We start from the raw sequence: 19,791 nt of genomic DNA, 5'->3' as shown, positions 1-19,791 counted from the left end.
AAAACATATATAAATACAGTTTAAAATGCAGAAATAAACAGCCAAGATAGTCAAACTCAATTAACTCCATGCCTAGTCGGTTATACAAAGGAGTTAATTAAATCAACATTTACAAGGACGTTATGCCTTGCATGGTCCTATAAAAATGGCATCCTCTACGTACCCTTCCATCACACTTAGCTGGTCCACGTCTATCTTCAGCCAAGATGGTTCAAGCTACCATGACGTGCTTGATTGTATTCACGCTAGCTTTTGGGTTCATGGTGGTTGCCTCAGGTGCGGCGGCGGCTCCTGCAACACCATTTTTCGGTCGGAGCCCTGAAGAGATTCAAGATTGCTTGGCCACCATCAAGGCGCACGCAGATATTTGCTTGCATGAGGTTGCATCCTTGGTGCTGACCTTTCAAAAGAACTTAGTTGGCCCTAAATGTTGCAGCGCCTTGGCTGTAATTGATGACAAGTGCAAGCCTAAAGGATTTACTTTTGATCCTTTCTTGCCTCCACTGTGGATCAGGAAACGCTGTGCTTCACTATTATCTGCTCCAGGTCCTGAACCAGTCGTGCCAAGTTCTACTTAACATGTCAAGGATTCCTAAGAATGCGCCATGTCCTGCATCAAGTTGAATAAGTTTCGAGTTATTAACTTTTATTTTCTAGCATTGTTGGAAATAAGAGATGGAGGAGAGCTATGAGAGAACTCTGAGTTGAATTAGAGCAATTTATTTTATTTTATTGCTTGGGTAGAAATCTCTATGAGTAGATTCTTGATTTTATCATGGAGGTTAAGTTACATTGTGTCAAAAAGTTGCCCACGATAATTTTGAAGTTTGTGACAAGGTCGCATTTTATGTGAGTATTTCTCAGTTATCGTTCATTTGATTCTTGCTAGCATTATTGTCCATGAAATCTAATGCCATGCCCTATTTTTTTTTAATCATCATTTCCTTCCCAACCTTAAACTTAGCTCGGAATTGACCCAAGAAATCATCGACTCAAGTCAGGTTTTAATTTAAATCGAAAAAAAATATCTCGGCCAAGCCTGATTAACTCGGTGGGTGGACCTGTACAAGCCTAATCAGCTTAACATCAAGGATTCTTTTTTTCTTTTCTGCACTTCGTTTCAACTTTGGACATTTCGTTTGGAGGTGTAAACGCATTTTAAGCAGCCGTGAGAGCTTTGCGAAGATCATTTATAAGCGTCGTTAGCAGACTGAATGGTCTTCTTAAGCCTCTGGATCTCTGCATTCTTGTCAGAATCAATAATCTCTTTAAGCCTCTGAATTTCCACATCTCTTAGATAAAAGCTGGTCCTGAGCAGTTGTATATCCACGTCTTTCCAAGCTATCTCCATCTGAACCTTCAGGCCATTCTTTTCTTGCAAAGTTTGCCCACCTTGAGCTTGCTTGTCCTTGTACGTCGTGCTGCTCTTCATAAGAGAGATCAGTACTATTTTGCTGCACAATAATTTTGCTCCTCCTTAGCTTTATTACTGCACAAAATTTACATGGACTCACCACTATAATATATTTACTGTCCAGTTACAAAAGCTTTGATACCATATAAAAAAAATATTTTAAAATAAGATATTAACATTAAAGTATACAACAATTTATTATTATTATTATTTTTTTTGTATTTGCTCCTATACATTGAAACTATATATTCCTCTTTTTTTAATAAAAAAAATGTATACAACAATTTTATCATGTATTATATGCCAAAATATTTTGAAAGTATAAAACATTATAATACCTACAGCATCGTGCGGGGCACTCTCTAGTTACATAAATTTGGCAAAGAGGCTGGCTGTACACATTTACATTTTATAGAGAGTGTACGCACAGTAATATCTATGCTACCATACAAATACAGATTTTGTACTATCCCACTCAAGGACATAATTCCTTTTCCCTAGCACAAACCAACAGGCTAATAAACCTGGCAAGTATCATACATGCCCCCAAAATGGCTAAAGAATGAAGGAATCTCTGCCCATTCTTTAGATGGTTAAAACAGCACATCATGGAGATTGATTTTACAACTCAGCATCACACCTATTTTTATACCCTATAGCAAATAAAAAACTCAGCATCACAACACCAAACCCTAAAAAAAGAGGAAGCTCCCACCTCGAATGGACAACGGCCAAAATTGAGCGTGTTAGGTGAGCAACAGGAGGACCCTCGAGATATCAGCAACTGGGATTGGCATTTGGCGACGCCATCCTGTTATGGAACTCAGTTGGATTATTATCACTTTGCATGTTGGTATGCAATCCACTGTTCACCATCATAGGCACGTCATAGAACTTTAGGCTCACAAGGCATAAAGGTCCATTTCATTTCCAACATCTGAGTAGTACTTGTTGTAGTTGAGATATCCCCAGAAACGGGATAGCCCAAACTCCCCATGCTTAGGAAACTTGAGATAGCATAAATGCAATTGTTTCAAATTTTTGTCGAACTTTTGCTTTATGGCAAGCACCTGCAGAAGTGATGCACCGGTAAAGCTTATATGCAGTCTGTAATTGTTCTCAAAACATTTCAGAGAGCAGTAAAACTAGAAAGCTAACGCAAACTAGAATTGTAACTGCACAATACAGGCAGTCATAATTCAAGCACATAAGAAGACTTTGTGCATTAACATGTTTCATGGAACCCTCAAAGTACATTTCAAACTAAGATGAATCACTTGCCATGTGAAACCGAAATGTGAAAGGATGGATTATCCCATCCACAAGCTCAATATAATGATCCTTAGTTTTACAGTATATTTCTTTTTGAAAGGATGGATTATCTTTCACGTGTACAACAAACTCAATCATTGTCCAACAACTAGAAGTCAATTTATACTAGTAGCACGCCTTAATTCATCATAATCACTGTCAGTAATATAAGTGTAATATTCTTGAGCCAAAACACATGCATGCTATCAGTAGGTGAAGGTCACAGACGTATTAAGAAGCAACGACTCACATATATCAAGACAAATAGGCAAATAGTGACATATGCACATTTAGTCAATAAAACACACAAGTTGTCTCAATATTTGATATTTGGTATGCTGTCAGACCTGACTCTTAAGAAATATATCCATGTCAACACAAGTTTAATCATGTCAATACCTATGCATGCAAATGCAGCTTTTAGTTGTAAAGGCAACACATTGGAGATACAATGCAAGAATTACCTGGGATATATTGATTCTAGAAAGTTTACCCAACAAGTCTCCTTGATCCAGTCCCATATCCCACATGCCACCAGTAAAACAAGACCGAAACTCAAAGGCACATTGCAAAATGCTTTCAATAATGATGGCAACAGACCGTGTTTCATTAGAGAGAAAACATCTGCGAAGATCAAGCTCACTGTTAACTGATAATCTCTACTTTTTTTGATAGATGTCAGAATCTAATGGCACAGAAGGTATGCAGGGGCATGGATAATAACATTATCAACCAAAAGTTAATCAGGTATAAAATTTGACACATTTCCCAGTCCAACACCAACCTAGCAAATAGTTAATTGCATTTTAAAGAAAAGGTGCAGAGTTTTTTTAAAAAAAAAATTATCGCAGGAAACTGTCACTAAGACATTGTAAAACAAAAATGTGGTGTTGAATATGATTTTGATGAAAATGACACAACTAGTGTAGTATGCCCCTCTGGATTCAGATATACATGTATCTTAAAATCTGACAAGAAATTTAGGCAAGTGCTTTATGAAAGGAATATAACCATCTCTCATTCATAGTGCGCGCACGATTAGGCTAAATGATTAAATGACTGAGACTTCAAATTCCCACACCCCCCCCCCCTCCCTCACCATCAAATTCCATTGTGTATTGAAACAACTGTACAAGAAACAAAAACTTGTGATTTGAAAAACTCTTTTTCCACATATTCACAAAGTACCAATAATTTCAAACAAGAAAAAGGCCTCAACTTACATGTGTAGTGAATCAGTTAAATATGCCATGTGCACTGACTCCAGATCCATCATGTCTTTGACCTAGAAAACAACAAAGTTCAAGACTGGTCAAATGAGAAAGTAGAGAACATATGGATAGGTTCATTTCCTTCTATCATTAAAAATCTCCATCAACTGCATTTCATCTTTCCATGGTCTCTCATAACAGCAGTAATAGTGTCACAAATTTGCATAGTATTAGAACACGTTGAATCAAGGTTGTGAATACTGTCTGTAGTCCCCACAGCTTTCTTATTGAAAATCATTAAGTTCTTTCCAAGCACATTCGATCTTCAAGCATATCCTCCATCTCCATGATCTAAGGACACAACAATTGGAATGTTTCTCGTCCAGCTCCTCCAAAAACCTTTCTTCTTTCTCCCTTTCAAGGAAGAACTGATTTCTTATTTTGATTTCAATTTTTCAACATTGAATAAGTTAGATGGTTATCCTAAATTCATATTACAGATATGCCACATCACAGTAAAGGAGAAATGCAGAGTTAAAACCAAAGTATAATGCCTCAAAATCCAATGGAAAATTAGAAATTGGAAATAACATTAAATTGTTTTCCACAATCATTTTCAGCAGCAAACCATAAATTCAACCACCACGTAAAGTATGCGGGAATAATATATATCAGCAGCACAGATACTAGTGAAGCCAAAGAAATATATCATGGACTGCAAAAAAAAAGAAGTGAAAGTAAGTTGCTTCAAACCTTATACTCTAGGGAGTGGAGAAACTTGCACCATGACACATAAGATAACTGTGACTGCACATACTGTTGCAATGCAGATATAAAATGATTGATGTGGTGCCTGTCATGGAACAGAGGAGTAAATATACTTGTTTGTATAAAACTTCAGGCCTAATGTAAAACTACCTTCAAATCTAAAAATAGAATCCTAAAAAAATCACACTAAACCAGCAGAAGTTTTGACTAATATACAGCATTTTGACATTTCATGCAACTTTCACATAACCAAGTACTCTAAAAACTTTCCATGTTCTCATCATCATCATCATTAAATAATCAACAATTAATACAAAAGCATATATACTTGAAGACAATGCCATTATTATCATTATCAACGAAGTAAAAGCACCTTCTGGCATCAGAAGGAAATAAATGTCATAAAATTTACATAAGAAAGAAAAGAGTTCTGAGAACCTCATCTTTATCAAAATGTTCAGATGGCGAATTCCGCGTTCTTGTGTTGTAGAATGATTTCGGGTCACCATGTGCATCATATCCTGTAAAACATAGGTGACATGTTATAAAATTACAAACAATGCCAATTCAGTTCCATTAGCTTCCATAATTCAAAATCAAACACCAAGAAGCTGGTTTACTATCTGATTCTTATATGGATGATTTTATCAACCTTCTCAAAACTTGCATGCTTCTGTGATCTCTGAAAATTTAATTTAAAACACTTATTTTACTTCCATCCAAAAAAGGATAGAAGACTTGAGTTTTAAGTGATGTTTCAAAGATGCACCATTCTTTCATAAACACATAGAATTAACTACATAAAAGGACCATATAGACAAGCAGTTGTGCAACTCAGAAACTCTGAGAACAGTGTAACAAAGAGAATATAAATATGGTGCAACGGTAGTTCAATTATCATTGGATCATAAAAAAAATTATTTCTAAGCAATCCATAAAGTAGCTGCAACAACACACGGGTATTGTTTGAAATATAATAATCAAGAGCAGTTTATGCAAGATGATCAGTCTGAGACTCTAGGGAAAAACCCCACAGGTATTGTTGCGGTTGACAGTCTAACTAAGAATGATCACAAAGTACTAATTCATCCTGTCTTTCAAAAACAATGCAAAACCCCCAGCAAGTCCATGCAAAGGAAAATGAAGCCCCCTGCTAGTCTACAAGACAAACTAAGACATTATCTGGGTATTAATACCTTCAGTGAGCGCCATACTTCAGTCAAAGAGAAAACAGCAAGCTTCACATGTATCAGAAAACTGAATATCTCAGCATATATTTTCAATCCACTTGGAGTCAAAACAATGCTAATTGGCCAATCCACTCGGTAACCCAAACCCAAAAAATTGAAGGAATGCACTCCTGCCATCATTGACAAGGTCAATATTAGCACAATCTGAAATAATAAAAAAAAGAGTTCACAGTAGTAAGCCTAAATCATATTCAGAACATTCTATTTAAGACTCAAGGTGCACTAAGACTAAGGTACCAATGTCTTCCAGAGCACACAAGTATGGTGCAAAGTAGGTGCATGTTTTTTTCTTTTCGGAAAGAAAAAAAATGAAAACTATACATAATTGAAATGACTTGTCAGTCTCTTAGCACTTAAACTGCAATGAAAACAATTACCAATTGTAAATGCTGAAAGGGGCATTGTTTCATTCCCTTTCATGTAGACAAACAGCCGATCCTTATTAGGGTCTTGTTCACATGATGACCTCTTAACTGACAACTCAAGGAACCGTTGAATTTCTAACACCCTCTGCTCAGCCTCAGCAACACACCACTTCTGTTGTTTCATGTAAAAAGGAAGGAAAAGATCAGAAGCTCTGGTATTTGAATCAAATTACCATAATAGTAACACATTAAAAGTGATTAGCAGACAGAAATACATGATGCCAAAGGGACATGATGAACAAATCTGCCCAGTCTGCTGATTCCATGAAGTAGTACCGCCGCAAAGCCTGTAAATGTCCTTGCAAATCAAAACCCTTTTCAAGCAGCTTAATAGCAAGCCTGCTGACATATTTATATCTAGCATCATCAAGGGAAATTTTGTTTTTCAAAATTGAATTCTCTCCTAAAGGCACCGTGTTAAGCATGAAATCAGAAAGGATATACATGGTATATAATGCTGAGAAACAGAAAGAAGAAAGATGAGAAGGAAAGACTAAATCAGCAACACCTTTTCTAAAGCATGCACTGATTCTTCCAAACATCAGAGAACTTCCTTTGTATTCCATTTCATTAAGATTGCTTATGAGAAATCAATTATCAGTTCCAACAAGAAACCCTCAAGAACTTACTCAGGTTTCTGATTTGAATTAGTTAACTGCAGGTCTCAAAAAAGACTATTCAAAGGCTTCTCTCATGATTCCAAACCCCTGGACAAACATCCAATACATGCTCGGACAAGGGAAGTAAAGAGTTCTGTTAGCTTTTCACCTAGATATGAACCCCACAAAATGAGTCCTACTAAGAGGGAGAAATTGAGAAGCCCTATCCTTTATCATTTTTTGCATGAAGTGACTGCTCTCAGGATGCAAGATCATTTTTTTTACAATTGGACCAGGCAATGACCACCAAGGAAAGGAGTCTATGATTTTTCCCATTTATAAAACTAAAGGACACCAATTCATAAGCTCAAAAAGTTAAAAATAATTCAATAATTGGGTCCCTCGGAAAACTCTATTCTTACAGCCTCTTTAAACCACAAAGAAAAAACAAACACCAAACCTCATAAATAAATGCCTAGAAATCTATACACAGCAGAAACAAAATACCAAAAGACAATGATAAAATACAGTGAGAGGCTAATGCAAAAGGCAGGTGGTCCTTAACAAACAAATATGCTGTTGGGAAGCCATGTGAAGAAAGAGTATAGGGCTCATAAGAGGAGGGGGGAAAGGTAAAAAACTGAAACAGTATCAGATTAATCTTTGCACTGCATTTAGAGCACATTCATATATACTAACGACTGAATAAAGGGGAAATAATTGTAAAAGGATACTGGAGCAAGATTTCCTGCAGCAAGCATTTGTCGATGACAAAATCGAGTGGAATCTCAAACGTGGATGACAAACTCTCCCTGTGATCTCCAACACTTTCATTTTCAGTGTAACTAAAACTCTTAAGCAGGCTCTGCCAACTAGTCCCACCACAACCATTTGTTGAAACAACAGCTTCTTTATCTTGTTCTTTCAAGTGTACTGACGATTCACTAACACATGCTCTGGAATTATCAAACAAGACAGCTTCTCCATCACAGCCTTGTTTACCCTTATCATGACTCTTACCACTGGTAGCTGGAGCAGTAATATGCAGCGGAACCTGAGACCCAAATTCATGTCGGAAACTGGCAGCAAACTTTTCTACAGATGCCTTACAAGGGTCTTCAACAGTTGAAAAGTCAAAGCAAGGTAATGACGGTCCATATGCTGTGCTGCATTTCTCTTTGGGCATGGTTACAAGGTGAAAGCAGGCATTTTTTTTCAACATTGGGTTTCTACTTAGAAAATTAGGGTGGTAATTAACCTTCCATGGCTGTAATGCAAATAAACTTGAAGTAGAGTTTCTGTTTTTAAGTTGATCAGCTCCTGAGGCTTTCTCTATTAAAACATCTTTAGCAGAAGTCATATGGGTAAAATATGGTAGATCTGCGTTCAAAATTCCCATATTTGTTTCACTCGCTTCTTGGACAGAGTCACAATAATCTGACCGTGGATAAAAGCTGTGCCATTTGTCATTGTAAACAGAATTTTTTGGAAGGCCAAGCTGCCAGCACTTACCAATTACACTATCTATATTATCAAACATGCAAGATGACTTTGACTCCTCTGAATCAGGGGGTGGAAATTCATGACTCGAAGTTCTTTTCTTATCATAAACACCCATGAAATGGCCAACAAAATTGTTTTCTTCACTATTTTTACTTGAGTCAGTTTCGATGTCACGTGAAATTTCACTTTGAGTAGGCTTTCGCAATGCAGTATCAGTTGGGCTACTCATGGAAAACCTCAAGGAAGATGAGCATCTCTGTTCATATCCAACCAAACCATTACCCTGCTCAATTAGCTGCTCAGCCTCAGCTTGCTCTTCAGACCCACTTAAAGATGAACATTCAGATGAATCAGATGTACCCAACACATAGAACTCATCACTTGTGCTAGAGTCATCAAAATTGGTGTTATCAACAGCCCTAGGAGCACAGAAACACAAAAAATCAGTGGACATAACAAAAAAATAGAAAAGAAAAATGACTGATAAAAGCAAGAATGATAAATGATGAAATAAATGCAATACAAGTTACAGGGTATCACCCCTCTCTCGTGACACTCCAAGCACTCTCAAGATGACATGGTTAAGTGAATTTCAAGTGAACAACAGACAAATATACACACTGCGCATATTTAACAGATGTTGATGGACAATCAACCTGTCAAAAAACATATGTGAAACTGCATTCTTTGAACTCCCTTCACCATTGTCAAAGGCAATAGATATAGTGCCATGTGGAACTACCTGAAAAATGGAAATTTATAAATCACCTATTGAATGATTATCATAAAACCAAGGCAGCAAAAAGAGCCTCCATAAAAGCATATAGGCATGACAATCACCTACAGAACATGACAGAATCTTCCCCTCTGGAAAACTATCAAACTGTAAAGCATATAACTACCAGTGAATATATTTATTTTATGTAAGGAATGGAACCAAGAGGGGGCTAGACATTATGGATCATGGTTCTACCAGTTACAAGAAACAATATTGATTTTATTTTTACTTTCTTCACCATTAATTGAAGTCATAACAATAGCCCATCCCAAATGCCAAGCAAACTGGCATTTTCACTATATAGCAAACAGCAACACATAAAGGCAAGAGAAAGGGTATTGAGATAGTGAATTTCAATCTTCTACCATCAATGATAGCAGAATGCAATAAAAACAAATCAAGGAAATTGAGTTCCGATCACAAAACTATTACCTGCCGATGCCTAAATTCCAACTTCGACGACAGATTTTTTATCTTCTCTAGCATGTTTTCATAATAATTGTTCCTTGCAATTACCATGGCTTCTAGATATCCTTTACTGAAAGTCAATGGAGATGCAGAAAACAAATGATTGCTTAAATATCCCCTCCAACTGGGAAGCAAATCCTCACAAGTATACTCTTCAGGGCCAACATAATTACATAATTCAAGCAATTTCTTTAGCACTTGAAGCTGCTGACCAGCTCTGACAATTGGAATAAAAAAGTCCTTCAGAAAACAAGGAACAGCAACCCTGTCCTGCTCATGAAATAAACAGTACCCAACCACATTATGAGAATCTACTTTAACACAAAATATTCAGAGTATAACACATATCAAAAGCTTGGGCCTGAACCTAGTTTCAACCTGAATTCGATTGAGTACCCCAAATGACTTTCTTGATCAATGAGAAAATTCACATTATGAGAATCAACAACACAAAATATTTCTTTAAATAATTTCCCAGCTATCTAGTCCCAAATTTGTCATTGGATTGAAATCTTTAGATTTTGATAAATATATGTATTTTTTTTTATCAGAGCCAACTCTGTTTTAATGTCTCAAGATCCATTGGATTTCTAGTCAGATTCCACAATATATCAGATAAGATTACTTTTACAGCACCTCAATAGAGTCTTCAAATTCAATGTAGGAATGTTAATATAAACTGCATTTTCCTAGTACTTCTTTGTTTTTTTTTGGATGAAAGACGTTACCTGAATACTTGCCAACACAAAGTCGATAGGGATGCCACCTTTGTAATGTGGATGAGGAGATAGATTATCAGCATATTCTACCATAAATTCCTTGTACGGATCACTAATCTCTGCCTCATATATCCATGATCTTATAAATCCAATATATGGTTGACATGAGCGAATAAACAGGAACTTGAGCAGAGCACGGTGAGCAGGATCAGCAACCTAAAAAAAAGTATTGGTAAGAACTATTGTTTTAGCAAAACCACAAGAAATGTGAAAATATGCTTTCACAATTTAAGAAACAAAAATAAATATCCAAAACCCGGAAGCAATCTGGAAGAATTTTCAACAAAATAAAACCTCAAAGGTTCAGCAGCAAAAAGTAAGGTAACCACCAAAACACCTCCATTCAAAAAGATGACACAACAATGGTAGCATTTGAGCAATGGATTTACCATAGTTCACAATTACGTCATATTTTTACGAAAATCATTGAGAGTTTAAACATTTATCAGATTTTGCAACACAAGCAAAAGAGTTAATAACTTACATTGCAGAACAAACAATCACTTGCAAATGATACCATTATGCTAAAACTAAAAAACTTTAATTAACCTGACCTGTAGTTGCCTATACAAATAAGTAAGAAGATCCCCTCCTCTATAGAAATTACAGAAATCCAAGCTTGCTTTCGCAGTCAACTCTTCAACCGAAGACTCCAAGAAACAAAGAGCTACACTTTGAACATTACACACATTCCCAAGCACTTCAACCTGAGTCCTCAATTCCTTTGTATGCAAAAACACCTCCAACAATGTAACTTCAGAATGCACCACACTCGTAAAGCACGACACTCTACAATTCTTAAGATCAACACCATTACTCTTCGAGGAGCGCCTCAAATCTATCGAAGCATTTAATGTACCAAGCGCACTCATATACCCTTCTAAAACCTTCCCCACCGCAACACTAAACGCTTGATTAACTAAACTATAAGAAGAGGCCGCGTCCAAATATGCTTCGAAATTAAAATTGTTAAAATAATCTACAAATTTACGGAGAAGAAAAATTACGAAACCGGAACGAGCAATGGAGGTCAGAAACCTCCCCAATGCGTGTGTGCTGGTAGACCGGTTCCATAGATTGGGAATTGTATGGTAAGTCCGATCGGCCGGCTCGGATATGAACACAGCAGAGAGCTTTTCGATACTGATAAGAGCCGATTCTGAACCCTGCAGTGCGTTCAATGCTAGCCTCACCAAACTTTCCTCCTACGAAAATAAAAGAAAAAATCAGATTATTAATTATTTGCATAGAAATATCAGGAAAAATAAATTGATACTTACGGAGAGGGAAGGAGAGGGAGAGTGGTGGAGGAGTGGTTGCGGTGGTTGGGGGGGAAATAGGAAGAAGAAGCAGGGGCATTTTGGGAAGGGATTGATTCCCAGGTTTTGGGAGGGAGTATCAGTGGATCTTCTTCTAGTAGTTTTAATTTGTCGAAAAATGAAGAGAAATTCGTGTCGACTGCCATTTTAACTCCTCTCGATCTCACCCACACTCTCTCTCAGCCTCTCCACTGCTGCTGCTGCTGGCGGTGACGGTGGCAGTGGCAACGGCAGCTCAGTTTTCTTTTCTTTTTTTTCTTTTTGTTTTTTTTTTTTTTTTGAAATTGCAGACCGCCGAGATATAAATCGAAAGGAAATTTGTTTCCTTTCCTGTCTCTGAATTTATTTTCCCCTCTATTTTGGTTTTTCTTTTAAAAAGGCTAAAAAATTACGAGATGGGTTGGGCTAGGTTTTTTATTATTTTGATGAGTGAGAATCCGGTTGATAAGTCCATGACCATCGGGATGGACTACCTGTCCAGCCCATCATACAATTTGAGTGAAAAAAAAGAATTTTTTTTTTTTTTAGAGCTAAGTGAAAACGCCACTGGTTAAGATTTAAGATTAATTTTGAAGGTCTCGGATTCAATCTCTTAGAAGATTTAGGATTTAATCAATATTAGTATGTAAAAATTGGTTTAATGAAGTGGGGAAAACCATAATTAAATTTTTAAAAAAAAAATAGAGATAAGCAACCAACTAACCAAATAGTTAAAAAACATAACATTTAATTACTGTTTTTAAATAGGAAAAACATAAATAATGAGGATGGATGAGATATGCATGTAATTCCAAATCAATAACTCGTCAGCTCCATTAGTTTTTAGTTGGCAAATTAATACTTTTTTTTAATAGAATTATTAGTTTTCATATGTATTTGTTATCTATATCAAGAAAATAATTATAAATATTTGTGTAATCATAGTATAATTAGCTTTTTATAATTACGCTAAGATTATAGTTAATAGTAGCAGATTTTATGGAATGTAAATCAAATTCTTTCTATTTAATAAAAAGAACTCTTATAAAAAAAAGTTATTTAGTTAAATTGACAAGTCTGTTACTTTGATTTGATTTTATGTTTCATTTTAATAATAAGTATGATAATATATATATATATATATATATATATATATCCTATAAAAAAATCTCTCTTTTTTTTTTGGGAGATTATATGATTATTTCCATACAACTAATATCTTAAAAAAAATTCTTTTTTTTCCTATAAATCAAGTTTTCTTTGCAACTAATTGGGCACAATCTTCTCTCTTTTCTTTTAGCTAATTAACCTTAGAAAAAGTTTCCCTTTTGCGATTTGCCTCCGCATGGAGTTGGCAACTCTATATTGCCAAACAAAGCATTACTTGAAAGCCATGGAAACAATTTGAAAGGAATAAATCTAAAACAATGGCATACCAATTACACAAAGAATAGCATTGTCCAAAGCAACAAATAAACAGAGCACACAAGGCTTCTAGAAATCAAATTTATTTATATAAATTCTCTTGCATAAAAACCAAGAATCCACAGCTCTTCTCAGCTCATCGGAGATATCAGAACAAGATCTGAAAACAAACAAAGGCTAAAAAATGGAATCAAAGCCAAGGGGTACTGGTGCAGTTGCTGCAGGACGTGTATTACAAGAGTTTGAACCAAAAATGGAATGGGATCGAGAGCTTGGAGTTGACACTCTGCGAGTCTTCCTGCCAGGTCTAGGCTTCTTAATTTTTATTTTTATTTTAGTTTTTCTCCAGTTTAGTTTAGTTTTCTTTTCTTTTTTTCCTTTTCTTTTTCAAGAATAATTAATTAAGAACAAAATTGTGAAGTTTTGTCTTTTTAACCTTGAAATAGCCTGGAAATGTTGAGCATAGCTAGTAGTATTGACTGCAATAATGATATAAAATTATTTTTAGAATCTCATTCAACCATTCAATACTGTATATAAGTCTAGATGATTATTTAAAACAATATCAAAATTTTAATGATCAAAACAGTTAAGAATTTAAATACCTAATTATCTAATCAAATAAATAAAATCAAACATAATGCTACAGCCGACCTATGAAAGTTTTAAATTTAAATAATTTTAGGAAATAATATAAAATTATTTTTGATATCTCATCCCATACTTGAGCTTTTGAATGAATTTATGAATTTCATTGTGGGATTTTTTTCTCTCTCGATCCGGCGCAATTCTTACACAGAATTCCAGAGAAAGGCAAATCTAACATTTTACTTGTCATGTTTTGATTTTCCTACAGGCTTCAAGAAAGAACAGATAAAAGTTCAAGTAAGCTCATCGCGTGTTCTAAGGATAAGTGGAGAACGCCAACTCAGTGACAATAGATGGAGCTGTTTCCTCGAGAAGATTCCTCTTTCATCAAATCATAACCAGAAGGAGATCTCAGCAAGCTATGATAAGGGAATCCTTTATGTCAAGCATCCTAAACTAATTGTTCAAGATGATGCTGAGCTACAGGAAAACGAGCAACCGCCGGTGGAATCATCAACGCTGGATGGGAAGCCACCACAGGAAAAGGCACTGCAACCTACAAAGATGGATAAAGATAAAGCAGCAAAAGGACTCGTGAGTGGAGCTCAGAAACTAAACATGGAAAGTTACAGCAAGGATTTTAGTGGTTTGGTCGTGGACATGACGAAGCCAAGAAAATTGTTGAACCTGGTTCTGTTTATTTTATCTGTTGTGGTACTTGGGATGTATGCCAGGAAAGCCATCAGCTGGTCCTTCAAGAAATCTGAGAATTAAGTCGTTTGATGCACATCTGTATATGAATCTACAACAACTGCAACCATGTTTGCTTTTTAAATAATTCAACAGTTGTAACAAAGTTCCTTTCATTCATATATATATATATACACATATGCGTTAACCAAACTTCAAAAAAATATCAATGGTGCATGTATTTCAACAAATGTTGAGGGTATTTCAAACAGCCAGGAGTATATCGACGGTATCTTAGCCCAGTCCATGCGAGGTATTGGCCTAATGCATGGTTTTGTCCCACAAAAGGGACAGGATAGGTTTGTAACTTTGACACCATATAAGCTTAAGATCAGTCTAGTACACATCTGATATGGGATCATGACGGGCTCACCTCGTTCAATCCCTTAAATCCTCGTCGATCGAGGAGATAACTCAAGATCTCTACTTGGATCTCATCTCATGATCACTGAATGTGATGGTCTTAACCCAATCTTTGTGAGGTGCTGTCTGCTTTGGCCAAATGGCCTTGTAGTTTAGTCCCTCGAAAGGCCTCACAGGTCAGAAACTTTGACCATCCATAAGTTCAATGTCACTCTACTATTTATATATATACATAAGGAGCATGTTTAGACTAAGGGCAACACCATTAACGCTGTTTCAAATCAAGACCGAAGGGGCAGCTAGTGCTATCAGCATTTCTCTAAGTTCAGGAAATGAAAGAATTCTGAAGGTACAACATTACAATTCATGGAACAAGGAAGCTCTCTCTGAAACTTTCCCAGATCATGAACTAGGACAATGATGAGGATGCTTAGAACAATCACCGGGTTGTTGGAACATTAGAAGCAAACACGATAATGTTGTAAATCATGAATTAGATTAATATTAAAGATGCTAATTTGGATACCCATATCAGAGTGTTTGGAACGATTTTAAAACTACTGTAAGAACTATAAAATTATATTAACCATTGGGGTGTTGGGAATAAAGGGTCTCCAATAATGTTGTGGCCGCTGCAAAAAGTGAAAAGAGGAGGAACTGATGCAATGGGTTAACATGAAAAAAGAAAATTAGCTGGTTTAGGCATGGATATCACACCCGGTTTAAGACTTAAGTCAGAAGTTTGCTAGATTAAATCTAAAATCATGTCATTTTGAAACTTTAAAAATGAAACAACATTATTTTGGATAATTTAAAAACAAATAAAATAATATCATTTGAATAAAAATTAGAAAAAAAATCTTAAGTTAACCCCGTTTCAAGTTTGATGAGGTTAGCTTAGTTTACCGAGTCAACTTTTTAACATGCCAGACTTCATACAAGCATACCCAGCATTGTAAGCTATGAGAGTGTTTAGTAAATAGAGGAATCCTAAATATTAGCTCCGATATCATTATTGAATAATTAGTTCATTCAATTTCTTAACTGATCATTTCCAGACAAAAGGAAGTGTTCGTTTGCTTGATCACAACTAGAGCCTGTCCTAAAAAGAAATTGAAATTGAGTTCAATCTATGAATTTCCGAATTGATTTTTGTTATTTTTCCTTATTCTTGTAGTGGGTTTTGGGGAACGAAGAGCATAAACTATGACTCAAGTTCTGTTCACTATTATTCTCATCATCTGATGTTGGACATGTCAGAGTCTTTAGCCTCAAATTCTAAAGCTTACTTGAGAACTTCCCCTTTGCCTTAGGCATGAGGTGATCAACTCTCTACACGTCCAAAGCATATACACTACAGGCCCTTTACAGTTTCCACAGCCGAAAGACCCTCTGCAGGCAAATCCATTGAAGCTTCAAAGAGAAAAGGAATAACTGAAACCAAAGAAAGCATGTCAAAAAACGAAAGTTCTTTCACATTACAACTCTTTCTTTAGCCACGAGTATAAAAAAACCAACAGATTTGGGAGCTTTCATATTCACTTAAAGATACCTACCAACAGAAAGGATAAGATGAGTACTACTGAGGCAATGGCTGGTCAACTTAACGATCAAGCCTATGAAGATTACAATCCAACATTGGAGTGGGTTCGAGATGCTGGATTCGACACCCTACTTGTGTATATACCAGGTGACATTCCATCCCTTTAAATGTTTTCAGAGTTTTATTCATTGGTTCTCCTTGTTTTTTAACAGCTCTGGTTAGTAATTGTTAGTTTTCTTTAAAGCTGGTTTAGTCTCTCCATTCTCTGTAATTATGCTCCGCAGGGCCGCATAGAAATAACAGCATCTTGAAGAAAAAGAGGAGAGTTTGCTGATATGAGGTTGTTTGTGTTGCTTCTGCAGGTTTTAAGAAACAGCAACTGAAGGTTCAGGTGACGTCAACTCGAACACTCAGGATCACGGGCGAACGCTCTCATGGTGACAATAAATGGAGCAGTTTTCACAAGGAGCTTCCTATTCCATTGTATTATGATGTTAATCAAATCAGTGCAAATTTTAAGGGTGGCATACTTCAAGTCAAACACCCCAAGAAGATTACAAGTCCAGCCAACCCAGTGCAGGAAACTGCAGAGCCTCAAAAGCCCAACAATGAAAAAACACAAGATCAAAAAAGTGGACAAGAACAATTTGATCAAGAAGTTCCTCCAAAGACTGAAACTGATGAACCAACAAGTGGGAAAATCAATGGGGTAGAAAATGCTACTGTTACTGAGGCTAACAATATTCACGTTCCTCCCAAGACTTCGGAGGATCAGAAGAGTGATCTTGGCTTAGCCGAACCAGAAAAGAACACCAGCACAGGTGATGAAAAGCATGAAGATGACGGCTACTCTGTCCAGAATGCTGCAAAGATGCAACAGGAAGAAGAAACTGCTGTCGTTAGTGGTATTTCTAAAGCTAACCTAGCACTTCATAAGCAGGGTTTTGGAGGTCTGGTAGCAGAGATGAAGAAGCCAAGAATATCAACACACTTTGTTGTGGCTACTGGTTTATTAATCCTGGTACTTGGGATTTATGTTCAAAATGCTATCAGATCTAGTGGAGAAGCTGAGAACTAGAGGATCCGAGACTACGAATTGTGCTGTAAACCTTTGAATAAGTGGTACATGACCTCAAAACATGTTTGAAAATGTACAATGTTGAATAAAGGGCTCAAAAATTGAATGATTTCTGCAAATATGTGCAGAATAATATCAAAATAAAGAGTAGGAATAACCCTTCTTTTATTTGTTAGAGAAAGATTTATTTGTATGTCCCCGTCTCCGGTCCTTCAAACAAACACGTTTTTATCCCTTTTATATTTGTTTTTCCTGTTATGAAACATTAACCAATCGCAACCTGAGATTTGGTGCTGAAAAGGATGTGATTAATCATGTTCATAGCAGACAACTCACAGAATGCATCTTTTGAGAAGTTTCAACATAATAGCTTATTACAACATCAAAAATACAACTTTGAATTTCAGTATTTTTTAGTTCCAGAGAACTTCTAAAAGCAATTATAGGGCTTTTAATTATATATCCAAGTCATGTTGTCAGCATGGAAGAAAAATCAATTAAACTATACACAGATCAGTACTTCTTCCAGAATCGACCATCCTCGCTCTTCACCTGTTATTTCGGGAAGCAAGAAGGTATCCTTTTTTAACCTCCCTTCGACCAATAACGCATACTTCCTTCACCCGGAATTCTAAAGTATAGTAAGGAAAGAGTCGAGACGAGATGAATTAGTGCTTACGTTCTCTATTTGAAAATCGAATGGTTGATTCCTTGAGCTATATGAACGTACTCAATAAAAGATAATACATTAGGAAGAAAGAGATCTAGCAATTGTATTTTGTACATATTTGACCCTTTTAGATGGGCTGTAAAGCTCTCTTCAAAAGAAATCAAAGGGAATAAAAGGCTGTAAAGCACTTACCCAAAAGAATTTCGCGCTGTGCCTCGCTCAGGAGGCAAAATCAAAGAAGCTTCGGAAGGAAAAGAAACAATTTACGTAACGAATAATAAGAGAAATAACATGGGAGTGCAAAGAAAATTCTTATCACATTACAAATCTTTCTTTACCTTGTGTATAAAACCAGGAAATCTGGAACCTTTCAAGCTCACTTGAAAGATTGTACATATCATTAGAAAGCCTAAGATGGCTAGCACTAAGCCATTGGCTAAAGTTGAGGATCATGTCGATATTGATCCTAAAATGGAATGGGAGAAAAATGATGGATTCGACACCCTACTTGTGCATCTGCCAGGTGAAATTTCATACCTTGAAATGTTCTATAGTTCTAGTCATTTGTTCTTGTCTACAATCATTTGTTTGCTTTAAAGGGTGTTTAGTCAGTAATTTGCTTTATTCGTGCTCAATATTAGATAGTAATATAAAATCATTCTTAAAATATAATTTAATAACTTAAAATTTTGAATTGAAATGATTTTTTAACACTATTATTTAAAAAGATGTGTAAAAGAAAAAATATAAAATCATTCTTGTCATTTCACCTAACCGTTTTAAGTTTTTGGATTGTGTAATAAGATTGCTTATATCGATCCTACAGGTTTTACAAAGCAGCAAATAAAGATTCAAGCAAACATAGGTGAACAAAAACTCAAGATCACAGGAGAGAGCCATCGGGAGACAATAGATGGATCCGTTTTAAAAAGAAGCTTACTGTTTCATCAGATTATGATCTTAATCAAGTCCGTGCAAGGTTTGAGGGTGGAGTTCTTTATATCAAACACCCCAAGAAGATAACCATTCCAACCAAACCAGTGCAGGAAAATAATGCAGACCCATCTGTAGAGCCTCAAAAGCCTGCAAATGAAAAACCAGAAGACCAAAATAGTGGACAAGATCCGGCTGCTCAAGAAGTACCTCCAAAGACCGAGGTAGAAGGACAAACAAGGGGAGATATTGATGGGAAAACAAATGCTACTTCAACTGAGGCTAACTTGAAGGATCAGAAGAGTGATTATATCTTGCCTGAAGAGGGAAAGGCCACGGGCACAAGTGAAAAGAATGAAACTGATGGTGGTGGTGGCTTGATAGCAAAGAAGAAGAAGCTGAGAATATCAACAGCAGTGGTTGTGTCAGCTGGTTTGTTTGTTCTTGTTCTTGGGCTTTATGTTCAAAAAGCTATGAGGTCTCACGGAGAATATGAGAGCTAGAGGATCGAAGAACACATTACCTCTTGATTTTTCAAGTGTGCTTATGAATAAATTCTGCAGGGTGTCAAAACATGTTTGAAAGGTAAACAAGTTGAATAAAAGGTCAAAATTTGAAGATTATGCAATTGTACTTC

The 19,791-nt window shown here is 36.1% G+C and overlaps 3 protein-coding genes across 3 annotated transcripts; 2 read left to right on the top strand and 1 right to left on the bottom strand.

The window, feature by feature from the left end:
* Window positions 1-1,763: 1,763 nt before the first annotated feature.
* On the bottom strand, window positions 1,764-11,972 carry LOC118045556 (uncharacterized; the record flags this gene model as incomplete). Its single annotated transcript, XM_035054219.2, has 14 exons — window positions 1,764-2,484; window positions 3,190-3,349; window positions 3,949-4,010; window positions 4,690-4,789; window positions 5,143-5,225; window positions 5,901-6,064; window positions 6,332-6,491; window positions 6,595-6,736; window positions 7,713-8,900; window positions 9,138-9,223; window positions 9,692-9,997; window positions 10,456-10,662; window positions 11,061-11,711; window positions 11,787-11,972. Coding segments are annotated over 14 exons (3,663 nt in total), but the record flags the coding sequence as incomplete, so codon positions are not given.
* A 1,358-nt stretch (window positions 11,973-13,330) lies between these two features.
* Window positions 13,331-14,673, top strand: LOC118045547 (17.9 kDa class I heat shock protein). The gene is made up of 2 exons (XM_035054211.2): window positions 13,331-13,534; window positions 14,086-14,673. Exons 1-2 carry the CDS (start codon window positions 13,414-13,416, stop codon window positions 14,589-14,591), a joined length of 627 nt encoding a protein of 208 aa, XP_034910102.1. The 5' UTR covers window positions 13,331-13,413; the 3' UTR covers window positions 14,592-14,673.
* A 1,769-nt stretch (window positions 14,674-16,442) lies between these two features.
* On the top strand, window positions 16,443-17,723 carry LOC118045546 (uncharacterized). The gene is made up of 2 exons (XM_035054210.2): window positions 16,443-16,620; window positions 16,836-17,723. Exons 1-2 carry the CDS (start codon window positions 16,503-16,505, stop codon window positions 17,549-17,551), a joined length of 834 nt encoding a protein of 277 aa, XP_034910101.1. The 5' UTR covers window positions 16,443-16,502; the 3' UTR covers window positions 17,552-17,723.
* Window positions 17,724-19,791: the final 2,068 nt, after the last annotated feature.

Source organism: Populus alba, chromosome 9 (genome assembly GCF_005239225.2).
Source record: "Populus alba chromosome 9, ASM523922v2, whole genome shotgun sequence".
NCBI lineage: Eukaryota > Viridiplantae > Streptophyta > Magnoliopsida > Malpighiales > Salicaceae > Populus > Populus alba.
This window is presented reverse-complemented; position numbering and strand designations above follow the sequence as displayed.

What these genes read in the sequence shown, in the direction of transcription:
- LOC118045547 (XM_035054211.2), top strand. Translation starts at nt 13,414, where the DNA reads ATGGAATCAAAGCCAAGGGGTACTGGTGCAGTTGCTGCAGGACGTGTA. An exon ending in TCTGCGAGTCTTCCTGCCAG is followed by an intron (nt 13,535 to 14,085) that starts GTCTAGGCTTCT and finishes ATTTTCCTACAG; the next exon opens with GCTTCAAGAAAGAACAGATA.
- LOC118045546 (XM_035054210.2), top strand. Translation starts at nt 16,503, where the DNA reads ATGAGTACTACTGAGGCAATGGCTGGTCAACTTAACGATCAAGCCTAT. An exon ending in CCTACTTGTGTATATACCAG is followed by an intron (nt 16,621 to 16,835) that starts GTGACATTCCAT and finishes TTGCTTCTGCAG; the next exon opens with GTTTTAAGAAACAGCAACTG.